Source organism: Piliocolobus tephrosceles, chromosome 8, assembly GCF_002776525.5.
Source record: "Piliocolobus tephrosceles isolate RC106 chromosome 8, ASM277652v3, whole genome shotgun sequence".
NCBI classification, from domain to species: domain Eukaryota; kingdom Metazoa; phylum Chordata; class Mammalia; order Primates; family Cercopithecidae; genus Piliocolobus; species Piliocolobus tephrosceles.
The window spans coordinates 143,997,123-144,018,784 of record NC_045441.1 but is presented as its reverse complement, the minus strand read 5'-3'; the positions used below and the strand labels follow the sequence as shown (position 1 = coordinate 144,018,784).

Below are 21,662 nucleotides of genomic sequence, written 5' to 3'. Positions count from 1 at the left end.
GGTACCAGCTCACATCCACTAGCACACATGCTCCCATATGCAGTATGTTCCCCTCCTGAACTCATCACATCTGTGCACATTTGCCCATGAGAGTGCGGATCTTGTCTATCTTATTCACCATTGTATCCCATAGACAGCACACTAACAGACACCAGGGCTTACATTTTAATGGAACTGAGAGTGACCACAATGCATGGTCATTAATTCAAGACCACAGAGTTTTGAGAGAAAGATCATGTTTGTGTGATTAAACAAGTGACATTCAGGGTCTATGAAACCCGTGTTTGCAGAGGTACAGGGACAGCTGGGAGACGGAGAAAATGGAGCTGGAAAGAGGTTAGGCTAGAGACTAAGACTCACTGAGAGACACTAGGTAACAGCAAGAGGAACAGTGCTGGGGAGACCGCTGAGAAAAAGGAGGACTAAGAACAAAACCTGAAGAAAAACACAACTAAAGAAAAGGGTATTTTGAAACTATTCAAAGAGATTTTAAATGCTCAATACCAAAAACCAGGAAATATTCAAGGGGATGCCAATGTTAATTCGCTTGATATAATCCATCCACAACATTTACATACCATAACAGTGCATTGTACCTAATAAATATATGCAGTCAAAAATAAAAGTTTAGTTTGAAAATAAAAAGGTCACAGGGAAGAAAGAAGAAACCATTCTAGATAAGAGAGTACATCCAAAATCTCATATGCCCAAAAAAGAGCTGCTCAAGACAAAGAGAGCATGTGTGATGGCCAAGGCCCCAGAGTGTGGTCCAACAGGACAAGGGGTCAGGTGGCATCTCTGAGGGCACCATTCAGGATTCAGGACAGGGAACAGAATGGAATCCAGGCAGCAAGCAGCCAACCAAGCAGAAAATGGGTACAAGCAGAGACATGAGGCAAAAATTTTCTTTCCAAAACTTTGGGGGTCAAGACTCAAAGAGACAAAATAGCTCTGGGAAGGGGAGTGAATAGGATGGAGAAAGCTTATGATGTAAGAGAACGCAGTTGGAGTGGAGGATAAGACAGCCCTGATCTCATCATTGATTAGCAAAGATGAGACTATTGCTTACAAAGTTGTGTCAGTCTTAGGGCAGCTGTCTAGTTTACTCCTAATACACAGTAGGCTCTAACAGTCCAAATCAGTCACATTACAATCCAGAGATACGACGTCACCATCAGGACTGAGGACAACTGAATGTCCGTGACATTTTTAAAAGCATTAATGCCATCTCGGTTCAGCCTCTCTAAGGAGGCAGGTGAGAGATACATGCATGCTCTTCCCTTCTTTGTGGTAAGAAAACAGAGTTCAGCAACTTCTCCAGGATCAAAGCCATAATTACGTAAACACTGGTCTCCTGTGGGAGTTGTCTGGCCCCTAAAAGAGGCCAGAATAATGAAAATGGCTATTCGACATATGGCAAGCGGAGGTTTGGGGCGGAGACAGGCAGCAATCAAGGAAAAAAAAGACAAACTGTAAATCCAGCCTTTTTGCTGTTAGAGATGCTCAAAAACAAAACAGCTGTGTAAGCAAACAGCAGTTCCTAGTATCATCAAATTGTGTACACCTACCTACTCTCCCTTTACACATCAGAGTTGGAATTCTCATGCTAAAACAAAAATTATCTCTTCTACTTTATCATTTCACAAATGAATGGCTCCTGAAATACAACATTTCAACAGAAGTGAAATGTCATTTTCTCTAAATTCAGATAAAAATGCAAAAAGGGCAAGTGGTAGACACAGTGGACACATTTGTGTTAAACAAATTTTTCCTTCAAGATTGACTTCTAAGTAAAAAGCCATACAATCCCTAAAGCTTAACTGAAAGAATCGGTTGGGCCCAGTGGCTCAAGCCCGTAATCCCAGCACTCTGGGAGGCCAAGGCAGATGGATCACTTGAGGTCATGAGTTTGAGACCAGTCTGGCCAACATGGTGAAACCCAGTCTCTACTAAAAATATTTTTAAAATTAACTGGGTGTGGTGGTAAGCACCTGTAATCCCAGCTACTAAGGAGGCTGAGGCAGGAGAATCGTTTGAACCCAGGAGGTGTAGGTTGCAGTAAGCCAACATCATGCCACTGCACTCCAGCCTGGGCAGCAGAGGGAGACTCTGTATCAAAAACAAAAAAAGAACAAAAAAATCAACAATTCCTGTCTTTGTTTCTGAGATGTGCCATCTCTGAAATACAAAGGACATTCCAATTGAAATTACAGGTACATGATTTATTCCTAAACTATAGGCTGTGAAAGCTTTGTATGGAGGACATGGTAATAATTCTGAGAAACTGGTATTTAAGGAAAAATCTATGGTAAACAGTATAAAGGTAAAAATATTTTTATAAAATAAACAACTTCTGCCTAAATTCTATCTGTAATACCATCTTTCAAATGCAATGCACTCAGAAATACCCCTCTAGAGGCTTTAGCAAGCAAAGTGCCACAGGAGCTTATGTCATCTTGGAGCATCAGGTTGCTCCTTAATCCCTCCTCTGGAAGTATTTGTGGTACAGGATGATTTCTTACTACCAGATGACTGGAGTGCTGAATTTCTAATTCAGGATGACTGGAGTGTGCAACATCACATGAGACTATAAAGCAGAAACTTCAGCCATTACTCCTGCTACTAACCTTTCATTTCAGACTAAGAGAGAAATGTATAACAGGATACCCACAAAAGCTTACTGCCATTTATTCTAAAGTTCTAGGACTACTACAATAAAATCTGAAGTTACCACGACAGGAGGCTGTGTAGGAAGCAACGCGGGTCTGTGGTCCTTCATCCTGCCCCTCTCGGTGCTCTCTCTCCTCTGGTCCCCCACACCACGACACATCAGCGGACCTCCTCGCCGTCCTCCCCGCCTGGAGCTGTAGCGTCCTTGTTTATGCTGTCGCTCCCTTTCTTCAAATTCAAGCAATGCTGCCTTGGCCTCTGCTGAAAGTTCTATGTGAAAAGATGTGTATGTATTAGTTACTTTCCGAGAGCCCAAACTAGAGATCTAGAAAACAGGAAAGAATGATGTGACATGAAACTCTGCAACAGCATGTGCTTCACCCGCGGAAACACCTGACTAGCAGCGGCAAGGATGATACAACCAGCAACATGCACAACCCACCAGTGAGGTCTGAGAAATAAGAATAGGCTTTCCTTTATGATACAATGCAAGTGTCGCCAATCAATTTTAAATTATTTTCATTTGAGACCAATGATATGTGCTGAGTGAGGCTAAAAAGAAGTTGAAGTGAAATTTAACCACTGCCCTCACACTAGAAGGCATTTTGCAGTCACATCTTTTTTTTTTTTTTTTTTTTCCCTGAGACACAGTCTCGCTTTGTTGCCCTGGCTAGAGTGCATGGCATGATCTTGGCTCACTGCAACCTCCACCTCCCAGGTTCAAGTGATTCTCCTGCCTCAGCCTCCCAAGTAACTGGGACTACAGGTGCATGCTCCCACACTGGCTAACTTTTTTGTATTTTAGTAGAGACGGGGTTTCACCATGTTGCCCAGGCTGGTCTCGAACTACCGAGCTCAGGCAATCCATCTGCCTCAGCCTCCCAAAGTGCTAGGATTACAAGCGTGAGCCATTGCGCCCAGCCTGCAGTCACACCTTTTACTGATGCTGTATGACATCAGTCAGAAACTGTCTCTACCAGTCCTACACCAGTATGATTTTCTTACTGAAGCCAGTAGAAATATTAATAGCATATGATGACGGCACATAGATGCAAGAAAACAAATTCTTGGTTCTTCTCACGTAAAAACATAACTATTAATGAACTCACTCTGAAGTCAAGGTGATTTCATAAAGAATAAAAAACTCAATTTAATACATATCATTTACGTTTTTCATATTTATTTTCTTAAAACTTTACTGTGAGCCTTCTTATATGCATGCAGACTGATAGAGAAGCCAAATCAAATGAGAGCAAAGTCACATGAGAAAACACTCATGCGAACACGCGTGGAGTGTGCAGCAGCTGCTCACTGCTCTGCCAAATGCTTTAGGGATACAGAAAACATGGGCATTGGCCCCAAGAAACTTCAGATGGCACATTATTCTATATTCCTAAAGGGAATGAAAATGATTTAGCCACATATGGTCCTTTTACAACACTAGCTAAATTGGGACAACAGATCTTACGCCACATTTTCTAAAAATGTCACTGAGTATACCAAGATGCCTTCTTCTGCCTTCTTCCCCAGCCAAGGGTAAGCTTTCAATATTACCAGAGTCTACCTTCTACCTTGGATCCCATCGTCATCTCCAAACTCCTCCAAAATCTCTAAGCCACATTTTTCTTGAAATTGTTTCTATGGTACCCCCTCTCCCCTTCAAAGAAAACTAGACCCCATTTGAAAGAAAATTTAATCTCTTCTTAACCAGCATAGACTTTTATTCTAATCTTGACTACACGATTAGTTCACACACACATTTTATGCAGTGAATCAGCAATTATTTTTCTAGTGGTTCTGAGTGTCAAGATTAATTTCACTTTCCTCAGTAATAAAATGGTTTCAAATGACATCTTTAATCAGCAAGTGAAAATGCTTTCCTCCAATTGAGACAAGCTGTCACAAAAGGTCACCAAAATATGACAGGATGGAAATTACATTTGTAACTTCAACTGAAATGTTAATTTCCCTTTAAGTGTTTTCTGAACTATGTCTAGATTCTAAAGAGATACATACCTCAATGTAACAAAATTTTACATTGTATTGTCCCTTTCTAAAATGTTAAGAAAAATATATTTGCATGCAAATAATTTTGTAATAGTTGAAATACATATAGAATACACAATTTGTTTGGAAAAATAACAAAAGATAATCTGAGTTTTTTTAAAAGACAACTGAATCAAGAAAATTTTAAAGGCCCTGCAACTACAAGGACCATTAAGTACTACTGCTGGCATTAGCAATTCTGAACTGTTTGTTACTACAGGGAAATCTCTTTCCCACAGATCCTCTGAAATTAATGATATTATTTCAAGAGAATATTTTGTGCGTGTACAAGCAGGTTCTTTAGGCTACAGCAATAAAAAACAACTTAAAATGTAACACATGCCAATGAAACTTAGAATAAAATAATCTGGAAGCCTACTCACAGATAATGCCTAACTAAAATAAATGCAGTCTTTGATTTATGGCTTACATTGCTCTCTAAGGCAATCCAAGGGCCACCTCCCAGACGAAGACACAGCTCTCAACTTGGACGACTGGCAACTGAGGGACACTGGTCAGTGACACTGTCTTCAGAAATGGCGACTGGCTTTTTCACAGTGAACCATTCCTTACACATGCCTGCTCTGTAACCCTGCTCAACTGAGCTCCAGGAGGGAGTTAAGCACTTACACCCTACAACATCCTTTGTGTGTAATGAATTAATTTATTTCCTAAGTATGTAGTTCTGTACCATCCTTGGGAAAACTGAGAACACTGTCATTCAAATCTTTTTCTGTAAGGTTTAATTTCCACAATCCTGACTGAGCAAAAAAAGCTAGTTAATTAAGATCTTAACCTAGATGAAAGCCCAGAATTCTACTTCTAATCCAATCTGCATTCAAAATACCAATCAACAATTGTGCATAAAACTGTTCCTTAATTGCTGAGGTTGTCACATGTACGAATGTTTTTCAGAGAGATGTGAATGTGAAAAAAGACTAAAAGTAACCAAAACTCCCTCCTAGATTGGAAGAGAACTTCGTTTCACATGTAAAGTTTTAGAGTAAGAAATTGGGGATACCAGTGCATTATTTGATTCTCCCTTTTGAAGAATGAAGTGTTCTCAATACTAACAATGATATCAGTGGGATAAAAAAAAGTACATCTCAAAAGACAACAGGTACTCTGGTAGCAAGATATTTTAATCCCATTACAGAGCAGGCAAACAGCTTTACAGAATCAAATAAATGTAATTATTTCCACACAGAACCTGAGACTGTTCAGGTTTTTTGATTTTGATCTCTAGGAGCACACAAATAAACTGATGTGTAAAAATGTATTCAAATGTCTTAGTTTACCAAATATTGAGGCATTATCTCTTTTGCAATATATATTTCCTCAGATGTAAAATTCATCTTTTGTTTGGGGGGAGGTGCTGAAGGTAACAAGAGAATTCACTGTTTTAGGAAACCAACCTTTTGATGGACAGAAAAATCCTCCTTTGTGTTGGGAAAAATCCTAACTTCACAATTATCTGAAACTCATGTTTCCAAGCACCAAGCTTTCTTAAGTAATACAGAACAGAAAAGGGTACTTTCAACTATGGTTTCACCTGCCCTATCATCTTGCCAAACAACCACATTCTACACAAATGCAGTTAAGTGCCTTTTTCATTGTTTACAAGAATGGTCATTAATCAAGCTGTTTATGTTTATAGCTACTCTGCCTGTAAGGACCTCATGCTCTTCCCCCATAATTCAAAGGAGAGGACTTGCCCACCACAAACCAACCTTTCCAGCTTCTTGTCCCAGGATTACATGAACATAAAGCTGCCAGACGCCTTAAAAAGCAAAACAGATTTAATACAAGTTATTTAAATACACGAAATTGTAAATGACCTTGGAAAGAACAAAATGAGGGAAAAGTCCTGAGAAGGAGATGCAGGACTGAAACAGACACTAAGCACACATGCAAGCTGGCCATCACTGCAGAACCAGGATGTTACTAGTGGGTAGGTGGAGGGACAATGAACAGGGATGAGATGACGAAACCAGGGAGGTGGGAAAGGCAGAGAGGCACCACAAATCAGGGCAGGGTGGTACAGAAGAGGGAAGACGAGCCATGAAATCCACAGCCACCCCACAGGGAGCGGACTACAGAGTTGGGGAAAGGCCCCCCATTTGTAATGTTGTCTAGCAAGTGAATTAACAGTCTTAGAACTTGTAGCTACCTGGGGAGTTCTCAGTGACGAAGCTTTTACACATCATGGTTTAAATGTATGTAATCAAAGCCACAGCCCAGATAACAAGACCCAACAAAAGAAGTAGTAGCCATAACTAATCCCTCTCTTCCTCCACCCCTCCCCAGTTCAGGAAGCCTTATGTCTTCCAGGTGGTGGCTGTGGGTTGCCCTTAGAATTCCTTAGTATACTGCCAGGTATGGAGAGCTTTCCTTTGTTCATCTCATCCCAAGCCAAGACTGACGCGCCTCTGCTCAAGTAAGACTGTTTTATGATATTACCAATTCCTCCTGTTGACATGTTTTGTCTATTCCCATCCTTCTGTTTTAAGATCTTCACTCCATCTTTCACCTAAGGCCAATGCCAGACTCTATTTCTTGGAAATTAAAGATGCTATATTAAAAAATCTGCTTCAGCTTAACTGGCAACTTCATACCATAACTTGAAAAAAGTCTAGGGAAATCTTGGGCCACAAGATGTAGTAGCAGTAAACTAGACCACAGAGAGAACACAAAGATTCTAGAAGAATCTCTCTGAACAATCTTGCCTAGTAAATTAAGGTAAGACCGGTTGACTACTGCTAACTTGTGCATCTTTGGAGCTTAGTGTCCTTCTACAGAATTCGTATCTGCTACTTAAAGATACAGGCTCATGTTTTGGACAAAAAACAACTATGAATAACAGTTTTAAGAAGTAATAAAAGTAATCATGAAAGTTAAGTCTTGATTCTTATCTAGACCAAGACCAGACAGCAGGCAGAGCCCCTGTGTCCTCCTGCCCGCCTGCCCTCCTCCTCAGAAGGACAATATCCCAGTGGTTCTGGAAGCACCAGTGCAGGAGCAGCATTGCATGGTAACTCATTAGAAATACAACTTTCTAGGCCAGGCACAGTGGCTCACGCCTGTAATCCCAGCACTTAGGGAGGCCAAGGCGGGTGGATCATGAGGTCAGGAGTTTGAGACCAGCCTGGATAATACGGTGAAACCCCGTCTCCACTAAAAATACAAAAACTAGCCAGGTGTGGTGGTGCACACCTGTAGACCCACCTACTCAGGAGGCTGAGGCAGAAGACACTTGAACCTGGCAGGTGGAAGTTGCCGTGAGCCGAGATTGTGCCATTACACTCCAGCTTGGGCAACACAGGGAGACTCTGTCTCAAAAACAAAACAAAAAAAATACAACTTTTTTGGGCTCTACCCTATATTTAATCAATCAGAGAAGCTGGGAGTAGGTCCCAAAATCTGTGTTTTAGCAAGTCCTCTGAGATTCTGACGCTCACTCAAATTTGGAATCACTGCTTTATTCTTTGCAGTGGACACTGAAAAACACTGTATAATGAGGGGTAGGGTCACTATTAAAAGTCTCTGTGAATCAGCAGCTGTCTAGTAGACCTTTCACACAGCAAGCTTTGCTCAGAGCAATTATTTCTACAAACGAGTCAGCTTGTCTCAGTAAAGACAGAGGAACCGAGAAAACACACAAAAAAAGACAGCTATGAAGACACTAAAAGGTACAAAATATAAACCAGTCTTGTACAGAATTCGCCCTGACAACCTTAGGGTCTTGGGAAGTGTCAACACGTCCCCATAGCTACCATCCCCACGCCACCTTTTCAAGACCAGCCAGGAACCACATAGTATGTACAAGAGCAGCTCCAGGCCACAGACTCAAAAAAAATTTTTTTTTAATTATCTTAAACATTTTATTCAAGCATCTTAAATCCATAAACAGCAATGATTTTAAAGAACGAGTTTTACAGTACCATAACAGCACTCACTCCACAGTCCAGCCACTCTCCGGATGGCAGCCACAATTATCCAGTCAACCTTCTTTGCCTACTTTGATTAATTACAGCAATACTATGGAGGAAGTTGAAATGAGAGTGAAGAAGGATGGGAGACAGGCAAAAAAGTTACCCAAAGTTTCTGGAATGTTCCTTCTCTCTCTAGTTACATCTGAGAGCCTAATAATTGTTCCTTCTTTCCTTTCAGTTTTGAAACGTAATCGTCCAGATTCTTCATCATCTTCTTCTTCTTCATCTGATTCTTCTTTGATGTCCTTTTGAAGTTCCAATGTTTCCATACCTCCCTACATTGCAGACACACAAGGCAAAAAGAGAAGGACAGTACGTTCATATTCTTTTGAATTAAATATTAAAGGATGCTAAAATATTTATTTATATTTACGATGTAAAAAATACTGCAAAATGTCCTGTAAAAGGCCACATGAAATCCTCAACTGACTCCAGGAGAAAATAACCTTAAACATTAACAGTTAATGTTCAAAAAAAAAAAAAAAAGAAAGGTCAAATTCTTGCTTGCAATTAATAGACAAAGTCCTACACATCATTGCTGCTTACACTTCTGAGAGAATAAACAAATGCCAAATATTCCTGCTGGACTTATTGCTTTGAGTTTAACACAGATCATAGCAAAGTTCAATGTATTAATTAAACTAACACTAAAGTTCTATGAGTTTATTGTAACTTAAAGGCTTAACATTTTATAACTCCTGACCCCAGCTACCTTCCCTTCATTGACAGACAAGCAGTCCGAACGTGCCGCTGTTGTACTGACGCAGCCTCCAAAGTCTTTTCATCATTTCTCACTCCTGCTTACATCATTCTCACTGTCTAATTTATCACTAGCTTTGACTGAGACTATTGAAAAGGAGAAACTTTTTTTCTTTAGTCATGTCTTCACACTAAAACCAGCTTTTATCTGAAATTTTATTGTATCAGTATTCCCTACAAAAATTTTCCCTAACCTCAGCCCAAATTAAAAGTAATTTCTTTGTGGACAATTCTTACTGCCAAGTGTCACTCATGTTCCTAGTGGAAGAATCACCTCTCATCTCGATCAGTCTCTGTGACCCACTCTCAGACATGAAATAAGTACCTACAGAGAACAAGGTCAATTTAAACACTTCTTATCAATGTGAAGAAAATATATTTGCTCCTTTATTCTCGTGATTTATAATATGTAAATATTTACTCTTAATAGAAGTAACAGTGAACTTTATTAGAAAATGCACAAGAAAAAAATGAAAACAAACCAATGACACCATCATTTTATATGCTTGCCTTTTTCAGTATTTTCGATGTAAAAAGACCAACTACAAATGCGCACACTCTACTATAAATCCTCCAAGTGGAAAAAGATCTTCTGGAGCACAAATGCCTGAACAGCAGGAGATGACCGTAAACTACAACTTTCACCGTAAGCCTGACAATTGCACTCAGTATGCTGACGTCCAGCATACTGCAGAATTTTAAAGTACGAAAATCTCAGGATTTTTGCTGGTTTGATACCATTATTTCTGTACTACTGAGTGTTTGAAATCAGAAGGATGCCTGCAAGGTATATGCTGCACCACACTCTCCAACAGATCCAAAGCCAGCTTCCTTAGGACATCTCTTCTGCACTCCCATGATGCTCTAGAGCAGCACTTCTCCAATTCAATGCCCAGTCATCAGTGGCAATCATGCTGAAAAGCAGATTCTGACTCAGCAGATTCAGGGTGGGGCCTGGGATTCTCCATTTCTAACAAGCTTCCAGGTGACGCCAACACTTTAGGTCCACAGACTGAATAGAGTAGCAAGGCCAAAAGGGAGGAAAAGAAATCACTACCAACAAAGCAAAGATTCTACAAAGTCATTTTCAATTCAACTATTAACAACTGTAAGTACAGTTCAAAGACTTTCCAAACAAGTGTAATGTAAAACAAGACAGCACTGAAATTAATATAGTTTATTCTGCATCCAAATCTCCATCTAAGAAATCTAAGGAGGATAAAGATGCGTTGAAAATTGTTTCTTCCTAGATATTTACCCTAGAGAAATGATACCTTATGTTCAAACAGACCTATAGGAAAATGTTTATTCTGTTCAGGATCACTAAAACTGGAAACACTTAAATGTCCTTCAATGAATGAATGGATAAACTGTTGTACATCCAGACCACAGAATGCTACTTCGCAATACAATGGAATGACCTATTGATATAACAGGGATAACATCATAAACACATCATTATACTAAGTAAAAGAAGTCAACCTCAAAAGGTTATACACTGCAATGACTCCATTTATATGATATTCTCTAAGGAACAAAATTATACCGGTAACCAGTGGTTAGGAAAGAAGGAAAGGTATAGCCACAAAAGGATAGCACAAGGAGTATGTTTGAGTGATGCAACCATCCTAGAATGCAAACTTCTGGTCCAAATCTTGGGGCTCAGTTAATCCTTCAACTCTATCAAAGACTAGGGAAACGGAACTGACAGACACCAACCACGGCTGATACCACTTGCTCGACTGCAGACCATTTGACGACATCCACTAAGCTAGGCTTAACTCTTCAGCCACTGAAGAAATACTACCTCTTATTCTAAATACAGGGCTTAAAAAAATCCATCTCCCTTGACCATAAGGTTTAGAAAATTAACCTGTCTGCCAAAATGTTGATCTTCCGTATACTTTTTTTTTCCCCAAGACGGAGTCTTGCTCTGTTGCCCAGGCAGTGGGGTGATCTTGGCTCACTACAACCTCTGCCTCCCAGGTTCAAGCAATTCTCCTGCTTCAGCCTCCCGAGGAGCTGAGATTACAGGCGCTCACCACCATGCCTGGCTAATTTTTGTACTTTCAGTAGAGACGAGGTTTCACCATGTTGGTCAGGCTGGTCTCGAAATCCTGACCTCGTGATCTGCCCACCTCGGCCTCCCAAAGTGCTGGGATTACAGCGTGAGCCACTCCGCCTGGCCTTCTGTGTGATTTTTTAACAAGTATTACCTAGCATGCCACTGACAAGCTACATTCCACTGATGGGTAGTGTGGGGCTACAATATAAAAATCAAACTATCCTAAGATTATGTTGTGTAAACATTTAAACGTGCACGTAAATCTTTCATTTCACTATAGACACTGCCAAAAAATAGTCAAGGTTTGATTTTGTTACTGATTTATTGTGAAAACCTCAAAGATTTATTTTTAATTCTTAATACAGAGTGCATATGAAAATCACCATCAAAGGACTTAAAAAACAGAGAGGCCCACGTAGGCTTTATTTCATAAATGGAGAAAGAACTGGAAAAGCAAAGAGGGAACGATACTCAGACTTGTATAAATTTTGAAGTTCTCCAGTTAATTCCAAAATGAAACTAGGATCTCAGTGTTTTGAAAGAAAATTGAATATTCTATCCCAAAATCTAAACAGAAACAATCAGTAATTCTCTGAAACACACACATACACAAATGTAAAAATACATATATATATATAGAGAGAGAGAGAGAGAGAGAAAACATTGCTTACAAAAAGTTCACAGTTTTTAATGCTTATTGATAGAATAATTGATACATCACCAAATAAAAATGAAAGTCATTCTATGAACAGTGAAAATTTATGGGTTGGAAAGACTGAGCAAACTGTGCAAAAATTAGAAGAAAAAGAACTACAGACCAATGTCCCTCATTAATACAGAAACAAAATCCTTTTTAAAAGTAAAAGTACACGGAATCTCACCAAATATAAAAAGGATAATACATCACAACCAAGTGGGGTTTATCCAGAAACATGAGGTTGATTTAACATTCAAAATCAGTCAAATCTTACCTGAAGAATTCCTAATCTATGGAGGTCCTCCTCCTTCTCCAGGAGGTGGGGCTTAAGTTCCTTTCCTCCCCTCTCCCCACAACCCCGTCCTCCTAAGGTAGCCTAGACTTAGTGACTTGTTTCCAAAGAACCGAATAAGGAAACAGAAAGCAACATTACAATGAAGAAAACTGGCAGACACTGACCCAAATGACCAGTGTGGGCGCTGCCAGGGACGCTGTGGATGTCACGTGCCCAGTGGCACAAGGGTTCCATGGTGTTCTTTCCAAAATCCACAACCTCAGGTTAATCATGAAAACAGCGTCAAACAAACCGATATTGGGAGACACCGTACAGGATACTCAGCCAGCACTTGCTAAGGCTGTCACGGTCATGAAATACGCGGAAACACTAAGAAACTGTCGCACAACAAAGGGGAATGGAGAGACAATGGGGTCCTAGACCAGTGAGAGGCCATAAAGAGAAAAACTAGTCAAATGGAAATAAAATCTGAAACATGGTTCATCACTTTTTTGTTAATTTAATTTACAATAATAAAAGCCATATAATTATCTCAATAGATGGGGGGAAAAAAGCATCAACAAAATTCAATACCCATTTCTGATTTTTAACAAAATCCCAGCAAACTCAAAATAGAAAAGAACTTCTTCAATCTGATAAGAACGTACAGCTAACATACTTAATGATGAAATAAACATTTTCCCCCTAACATCAAGAACAGGCAAGAATGTCTGTCCTGAATGTTTCTATTCATACAGTACCAGAGGTCAATGATACAAAAGAAAGAAATAAATGGACAGATTGAGAAGGAAGAATTTTAAAACTGTCATTATTAACAGGCAATATGATTATTAAGATGCTAGTTTTTCCCAATTTGATTTAAAAACACTATCCATTCTCTATCAAAATCCTAACCAGACTTTTAAGTAGCTATCCACAAGTCCATTCCACAATTTATACAGAAATTCAAAGGACCATCAATAGCCAAAATAATTAAAGGAAGAATAAAATTAGTGGATTGACACAACGTGCTTTCATGTTACAGTAATCGAGACTGTATAGTACTGGTAATAAGGATACAAAAACAACGGAACAGAAAGAGACTAAAACCTAATTTTATTGTCAGGACAAGCACTGTGGCACTCCAAAGGGAAAGGAAAGAAATTACAACAAATAGCTGTGAACAATTAGAAAAACGCATGGAAAAAACGGAATCTCATACCACACAGACACACCCAGACACAGACACACACACACACACACACGTTGAGAAAGATCATAATCTTAACTAAAATTATACTGTAAAGTGTCCCAAAGAAAACAAGATAATAACTCTGGAGTAAACAAAGATTTCTTAGGTCACAAAATTCTTTGTACTTCATCAAAATTAAAATTTTCTGCTCATGAAAAGACATATTTAAGAAAATGAGGCCAGGTGTCATAGCTCACACCTGTAATCCCAGGACTTTGGGAGGTCGAGGCAGGCAGATCACTTGAGGTCAGGAGTTCAAGACCAGCCTGGCCAACATGGTGAGACCTCGTCTCTACCAAAAATATAAAAAATTAGCCAGGTGTGGTGGTACGTGCCTGTAATCTCAGCTACTCGGGAGGCTGAGGGAAGAGAATTGCTTGAACCCAGGAGGCAGAGGTTGCAGTGAGCCAAGATCATGCCACTGCACTCCAGCCTGGGTGACAGAGCGAGACTCCGTTTCAAAGAAAAAAAGAAAATGGAAACACAAGCTACAAGCTCAGAGAAAATATTTATAGTACGAATACGTAATATGTAATTATCTGCCAATGTAATGATATCCAGAATATACAGACAACTATCTATCTAGAATATATGCAGTATGTATGCATACATATTCTCCCTAAAAGATATATTGCGTATGTAGAAAATATATGTATAGACAGCATATCTTCTCTATGAAAAATATACGGGCTATATACAGCATATATAGAAAAAAAAGACAACCCACTTTCTTTTTGAGTGAGAGACTAAAACTAGAAGCAAAGAACATATACGCAAGTCACTCACTCATGGAATGGTGCTCAACATCATTAGAGGTCAGATAAATGCAAACCAAAACCACGATGGCACACCCACTAGAAGGATTACATCAAGAGACTGGCAACATCAAATGATGAGGAACAATGGGGACTCCTCCACATTACTGGTGGGAGTGCCAAAGGGTACAGCCACTTTGGAAAACCAATGGCGGTTTGTTATAAAAGTAAACGTACCTCTAGACTGTCTCAGCAATTCCACTACTTGTTAATAACCAAGAGAAACAAAAAGACACATCCACAAAAAGATGGATAATATGGATAATAAGATCCTTTTAGTAGCTTTATTCATAATAACAAAAAAACTGGAAACAACTCAAATGTCTATCATCGGGAGAATGAACAAATGGGGTACATCCATAAAATGGAATAAATTATTAATACACACAACTACTTGGATGAATCTCAAAAACATGTTGAGGAACCGAAGCAAGACACAGGAACACACACACTAGATGACTACATTTAGGTGACGTTCCAGACTGGGAAATGCCAGTCTAGGTATAGAAATAAGAAAAGCTTTACTCGAGGCGTCAGGACTAAACAGACAAAAACATTCTGCGTAATGGAACTGTTCCTTCTCAACCAAGAGATAGTAACTTGGATGTATACATGTATCAAAACTTACTGTACACTTTACATCTATGCTTATCTCTAAATGTAAACATTATCACCATTTCACAAGTATTTTAAATGGTGCAAAGATGTTTTTAAAGCTTCTCTCATTTCTTCCTTTACACATGCCAAAACAATTTGAAAATGGCAAGTCTTTTTAAATAACTATGTTAGAAGACAATGGCATAATTGGCACTAATGTGGCCGCATAACTAAAAAGGATTGATATTCGGTCTTTATAATTAGATCTAACTTGTTTCAAATATAGTGATTTCTCTATATGAACCAAGCAAGAACATTAGTTAAATAAAAGGAGTCACCTAAAATAGGCTTTTCAATTAAAATTAATTAATTGCTTTTAAGTTCTATAATTAAGATTCTAATATAGACCTTCACAGAGCTCCAAGAATGAAGTCATGTGGAAAACTGCAACACACGTTCTGCCGGTCTGAAGCAATGCAGAGCCAGGCGTGCTGCAACACTGGTGGGGCACAGCGCACAGCGGGCTGCTCAGCAACACACAGAGGTTTAGGAAAAGGAGTCCAGGGACTAGGAAGACACCAAAACAGAGGGGTATGTGGCCCATTAAAAATGGTGCTCCTCCCTGAGGACTACACAGTTTATTTAGACTTCTAAAAAAGACAGATCACAAGCCCACCAAAACCAAATCCTACAAAAGTTGAAATACTAGCAACTTCTACTTCTCAGCACTTAAAACAGTATTATGTACATGAGTTCCCAATAATTATCTCATTGACTAATATTCCACAATGCAGCAGGAAAAAAAAAAAAAAAAAAAAAAGACCAAAGTATTTATTGCTAGCATAAAAGACCAGCACATCACCAGCCTCCAGGAAGGACTACTGAAAAAAGTCCTAAGATCAAGAGCATTACAAAGAACCTGCCCTCATCACAAAAGCAAGCAACATAAACAAAGTAAACTAAAACCATCAAGGAAAGGATAAAAAAGTAAATATACGAATACGTTTTAAAAATATTTTTCAACAGTAAATTTAAATTATGAGATATACAGTTTAAAAGTAAAAAGTATATAATACATCTAGCAGATGGTATAAAAAAGATAAAATAATATGGATGAGCTCTTTCTGCTAGAAAGATTCATACTGAAAGCGACCCTTAGGAAGTTTCACGTGAGAGTGTTAACAGCAAAAAAATAATAATAATAATAATAATCACAGGAGTGAAGCAAATGCAACTTCTAGCTCTTTGCCTTCCAAATTCAAGGGTTGGCATTTTAACCACCTTGTGTTTCCCTGTCTCTTCATATTTTAAAAGGAAAAAGAATATTTCTTTACTTATAAAAGTTATTTTGCTTATAGTAAAAAACATTTTAAATCAGAAAATACTGGAACACAAAGGCTAAATAATTCCACCATTTAGCAGTAATCATTATTACCATTTCCATCTGTAACTACATAGACTTATTTTTTTGAGAATTACACACACACATTTAGATCTGCAGTTACAGGGGGAGCGGAAGGGAAGAATTTTATCATCTTGCTCTTTACACTTAATGCATCACCAGCACCTTTCCAAGCCAAACAGAACTAAGACAATACTTGGTATATTGCATTCCACTTTAAGGTTAGACTGTGATTTAGTCTTCTATACACTGGTTCCATTTATTTTCAATGCTGCAAACAAATACTTGATACATATACCTTTGAACACAGAATAATTCTTTTGGATAAATTTGCTAAGGTGGAACTGATGAGTCCAAGGACAAGAGCTTTAAAGCTTTTAATACTGTCAAGAACAATGAAGAGTGTAAGATTTTACTCTATTTGCAAGCTAACAAGTTAGCTGGCCACCATTTCATGGAAGCTGTAAGAAGGCTAAGACTCTTCGTCAGAAATAAGGAGACTAGGAGAATGTTATTTGTATCACTAGCAGTAGCATTCTGCACCAGCTCCAAGAGGCCCCACTCCCAACTGGGCCACGTGAAGAGAGCCAGGTGACCCTGCACACATAGGAGGTTGTGTTACAGGAGGGACCTCACTGCACAGGAAACCCTGAATGTGTCACAATGGGCAGGAAGCAAGCCTGCCCTTACTCCAGAGGAAGACACTGCATCTGGAGCTGTCAGATACACCAGAATCCTCCTAAAGGTATTCTGGAACAAAGGATAGGCAGTGATTTGTTCACTTTGCTCACGAAATCTGCAGCTAAGCGAAGGCCCCTCAGAAAACTGTCTCCTGACAATGTTTCCAAAACACTCTCTCAAGTGAATCAGATTACATCTGATCAATAATTCTGAGGTCTGTCAATATTAAAGTAGATTAAAATTCTCCATTTTCTTTTAATTTTTATTGAACATGTCTTCATACACTCATTGTTCATTTGCTTATTCAAGTCCTGGATTATTGTCTCACATTATTTGTCCTTCTTTTTCTCCCTCCTCCGCCACACAAGAGACACTGAAAATCAAAGGAAAAAAAACCACCTTTTTTTTTTGGACACAGGGACTCAGTCTGTCACCCAAACTGGAAAGCAGTGGCGCAACCACAGCTCACTGCAACCTCTGCCTCCTGGGCTCAAGTGATCCTCCAACCCCAGCCTCCTGAGTAGCTGGGACCACAGGTGCCACCACACCTGGCTAATTTTTTGTACTTTTGGTAGAGATGGATGTTGGTCTCCTGAGCTCAACTGACCCGACCATGCTGTGTGCGTAAGACAGCACCCAGCCGGGTCACCATTTTTTATAATAGTCATCTTTTGTTTTAATATTTTAATGAGTACAGTCCAGGAATTGAAGTTAAAAACACCTAAAACTAGAAGGTACTTCCAGAAGGCACCCAGTCAATGATAGGACTTGTTAACATTCTTATTCTTTAACTGCCTTACAATAAAAGTTTACGTAACCATCTTTTGAAAACTGAAATCTATAAAACCTTTCCCTATTTTAAGATATGCTATAGAGTATCAGGGAAGAATAAACAAAATATTGTTATCTAAACACTAAAATAAATTACAAGGAAAAACAAACAACGAAATTAGTTTTCCAACTTCAAAATACCACAAACAAAAAGGACATGAAATTAAAAGGCACCGAATTCCTTGGTTTCTCTCTCAACTATTTACCACGGGGAATGATCTCCACGCAGTCTTCTAATTCTCTCTCCTTTACTGGCTACTTAGATTCTTCTCAGATGTCTTCTGCCTGAATTACCCCTTTTCAGGTTTAACCTAGGCTGGTGCCAGCTTTGTAATAAAGAGAGTGCTACAGAATTCAGTGATGAACAAGACACACCTAACCTCTACTCTCTGTGTGCTTTTAACATCTTCTTTAGCTTTGTCTTAGTTCCTTGGACATTCTTCTACAACTGGAGAATCTGGGTAAAGAGTTCTTTGTATTATTCTGTCCTTTCTCTAAGTTTCAAATTATTTCAACTAGCGAGCGAGAAAGAGAGAGGAAAGCACACACACACAATATCAAATTTAGTTTGGTGGAAGGGGAGAAAGGGTATGGGCAAGAAGTGCTTCTGTTTTGTAATGCGCACAGCATGCACATTCATAGACTGTCATAGTATTACTTATATTAGGGGGAAAAGGGTAAAGAAAATGTTTTCTGGGCTGAGTGTCTAAATCCCTGAAATAACATCTAAAGTAAATGGCCTAAGCCAGTAAATATCAGTTTTCATGGCCTCTTGACAAAAGATGAAAACAGTATTAAGAAACACTCTTGTGAAGTTCTCAGGCTGAAGAATGACTTGTGGCTTGCACGTCTGGCCCACAGGAGCTAGTTCTGGGGTAAGAGAACAGCAACCACTGAATTCTACGCCTCACCCCGCCTCTCAGTACAAATGGCATCTACCTTTCAAGACCTACCTCAGAGTTCAGAGGCTCACCTCTGCCATGAAGCCTCGTGGACCCTGAACCTGTCTCCCCAGGGGTTCCCTCGGTGAACTCCTAGCACTGTCTCTGAGCCTCTCTTAGGTGGTTTTACTTTTTTTGTTTTCACATCACAGGCATTTACAAGTCTTTTTTCTCCCCTACATTAGAACCCAATTTCCTTGAAAGCAGCAATCAAGCTTCGTCATCCTTACTTCTTCAACACTAAAAATGCACCTAATTACAGAAACCTTGCAGTATGTGTTGTATAATGGTCCAAATTAACTGTTATTGACTAATTAAAAAGAATTACAGCACTGCTTTCAAAGCGCTAACATATACGTCACATTTCTGAAAGATTTCCACCCACATTTACAACACTCTAACACTTACAGGGCATACACTATGCGGAAATCACAGCACACCAGAACTCACTTCCCAAGGAGCCTACAAAGATCAGGTTTTTCACTATACACTCACAGGTCAAAGATACGTATCGACTTTCACTAATGCTAAAAAGATGCTCATTTTAAGTCCAGGGGGAAAAACAGCAAACTTTTTGACTCTTTTTAAAAGATGAACAAATACCTCTTCAGTTGCAGGAGCAACCTGGGCATCAGTAATCTCATCTAATTCATCTTCTGCCACACAGTCTTCCTGCTCTCGCAGCCCTTGTTGCCCACCACAAGCCTGCAAGTATTCTTCATCCTAACAGCCATTAAAGAGAAAACAAGTTTTTCTCACACAGCTTCGGGGTGGTTTTTTAACGCACTTTTCGTCTTTGTGATTCATGCTTAATAATTGTAGAAAGTTTTACTATGGTGATTAGCTGACTGAACACAAAGCACGAGGCCCAGAAACAGGGGAAGCTCCTCTGCGTGTTAACGCAAACAAAGCATATCATGCTGGCCCAGCCACCAGAGCGAGTGCCGTGGGCTTCTGCTTCAAACTCCAAGTGCTCTGTCACACAGCTCCTCTGCAAACCAACAGCACGGAAGAGCCACCTAAAGACACAGTGTATGTGCTCTCACAGAGGAGCTCAGCAGCAGGAGGGGGCTGAAATCATGCCCAACTCTATTTTTGTGGCAATGTAAGACAACAAAAGCGTCAGCAATTAAACAGAGGAGCTTTTTAAAAATCATATTTAGTATGTTTCTGCATTAGGCCTCCTTCCCAAATGAGAGGAAGATTCCAGGTTTTGTATGCAACTTAAGGGGTGTATAAGCAAGCAAGCATCCCTTCTGGGTAGATGGAAGAAAGCAAGCAAGCTGGCTGGAGACGACCACAACTGCGGAGAAGAAAGAAGGGCTTCTGGTATTGCAACAAGTGACAACATCTGACCCTACTCAGTGGGGGTGGACATCCCAGGGTCCCAGGCTACTTGCTAAAAAATGAACAGTAAAATGGTTCCAAGGCAGACAACCTCAAAGAGTAAACAACCTACAGAAATTTAACAACTACTGTATGGTACATGACAGTCTCATCTAGAACCCCCAAATAAAGCAGCTGTATTTAAGGTGACAAACCACCTCAGTTCCCACAATTCTTTAAAGACAATCTGAACACAATGCATGTCATTTTCCAGAAAAAACTGTTAGCGCCCTATCAAAATAACAACTATCACTACCCATGAATCACTGGAAGCAGGACATTCAGATTTCAAATAAAGCCAAATAAATGATGCTAATCCAAATCTTCAGCCAGTGTACAATGGAGTACAGTCCACGCCCCTGGATTCTCACTGGTAAACAAAAATCTGCTACTCTTGACATAAAATGTCAACCTGAAGTTGTTTTTACAGAACAATAAGATCTCAATCTATGTTAATTTTAAAGGCCTTAAATAAACTTATTGCACTTAAAGGTAGAAGTCACCCAACAATTTTCTAATATTTTGTTGACTAAACCAATACACACTCCTTACTAATATAAAAGCACACATTTTCAAATGAAATCACAATCCTCTCCCAAGAAGAGCACCAGCAAAATTCACAGGAAAGAACAGCAGAGCTGTGCGTCCAGCTTTATTGATATCTCTGGACCTCCCCTTTCTTCATAGGGAACCGCAAACCTTCCCACTGTACATTCTGGGGTTTCATGATTCTACTCCCAGTTATGCACCAAAGCCCCTCCATGTGGCTTTACACGTAGGTTCCAACAGATCCACATTTCAGGGTTCAAGTCTGGCTTTAGAATGGGGGGTTAACAAACCCAAGGGAGAACAAAAATCACAGTCATACAAGCCATTTAATAAACTAAAATACCATTGGGGTACACAAAGACACAATCTGCTCACGTGTTCATTAGTCTAAAGGTGAATAAATCATCTGAGCTTCAGTGACAGTCTCAGAAGACAGAGGCAGAGAGGCTCCCACTGCCCAGCAAGGTAAGAGCACCTCCCAGTTTCATTCTCTGTGTGTCTCCTCCTGTCCAAGGAAGCGGCAATTTCAGACCATTCAGACGCCATCATTGTGATCATCAGAAAACAAGAAAAGAATGACCACGGCTAGAACACACGTATTAAGATGAACTGACAGTGCTCCCAGAGAGACACTGAACTACTACTGCTCAACTTTAAACTTTACAACTCTCTGTGAAAACATTAGGACACTTTCAGAATGGCTAA

The 21,662-nt window shown here is 39.5% G+C and overlaps 1 protein-coding gene across 5 annotated transcripts in view; it reads right to left on the bottom strand.

Annotated features, from left to right (window-relative positions):
* The window catches only part of RBM33 (RNA binding motif protein 33), a 133,747-nt gene that overhangs the window by 72,160 nt on the left and 39,925 nt on the right, over window positions 1-21,662 (bottom strand). For all 5 annotated transcript variants that reach the window (XM_026447014.1, XM_026447015.1, XM_026447018.1 and 2 more), the window contains exons 6-7: window positions 8,812-8,983; window positions 2,732-2,940 (exon numbers count right to left, since the gene is read on the bottom strand). In XM_026447014.1, coding sequence (XP_026302799.1) covers window positions 2,732-2,940; window positions 8,812-8,983 — 381 coding nt within the window. The remainder of the gene's footprint in view (window positions 1-2,731; window positions 2,941-8,811; window positions 8,984-21,662) is intronic.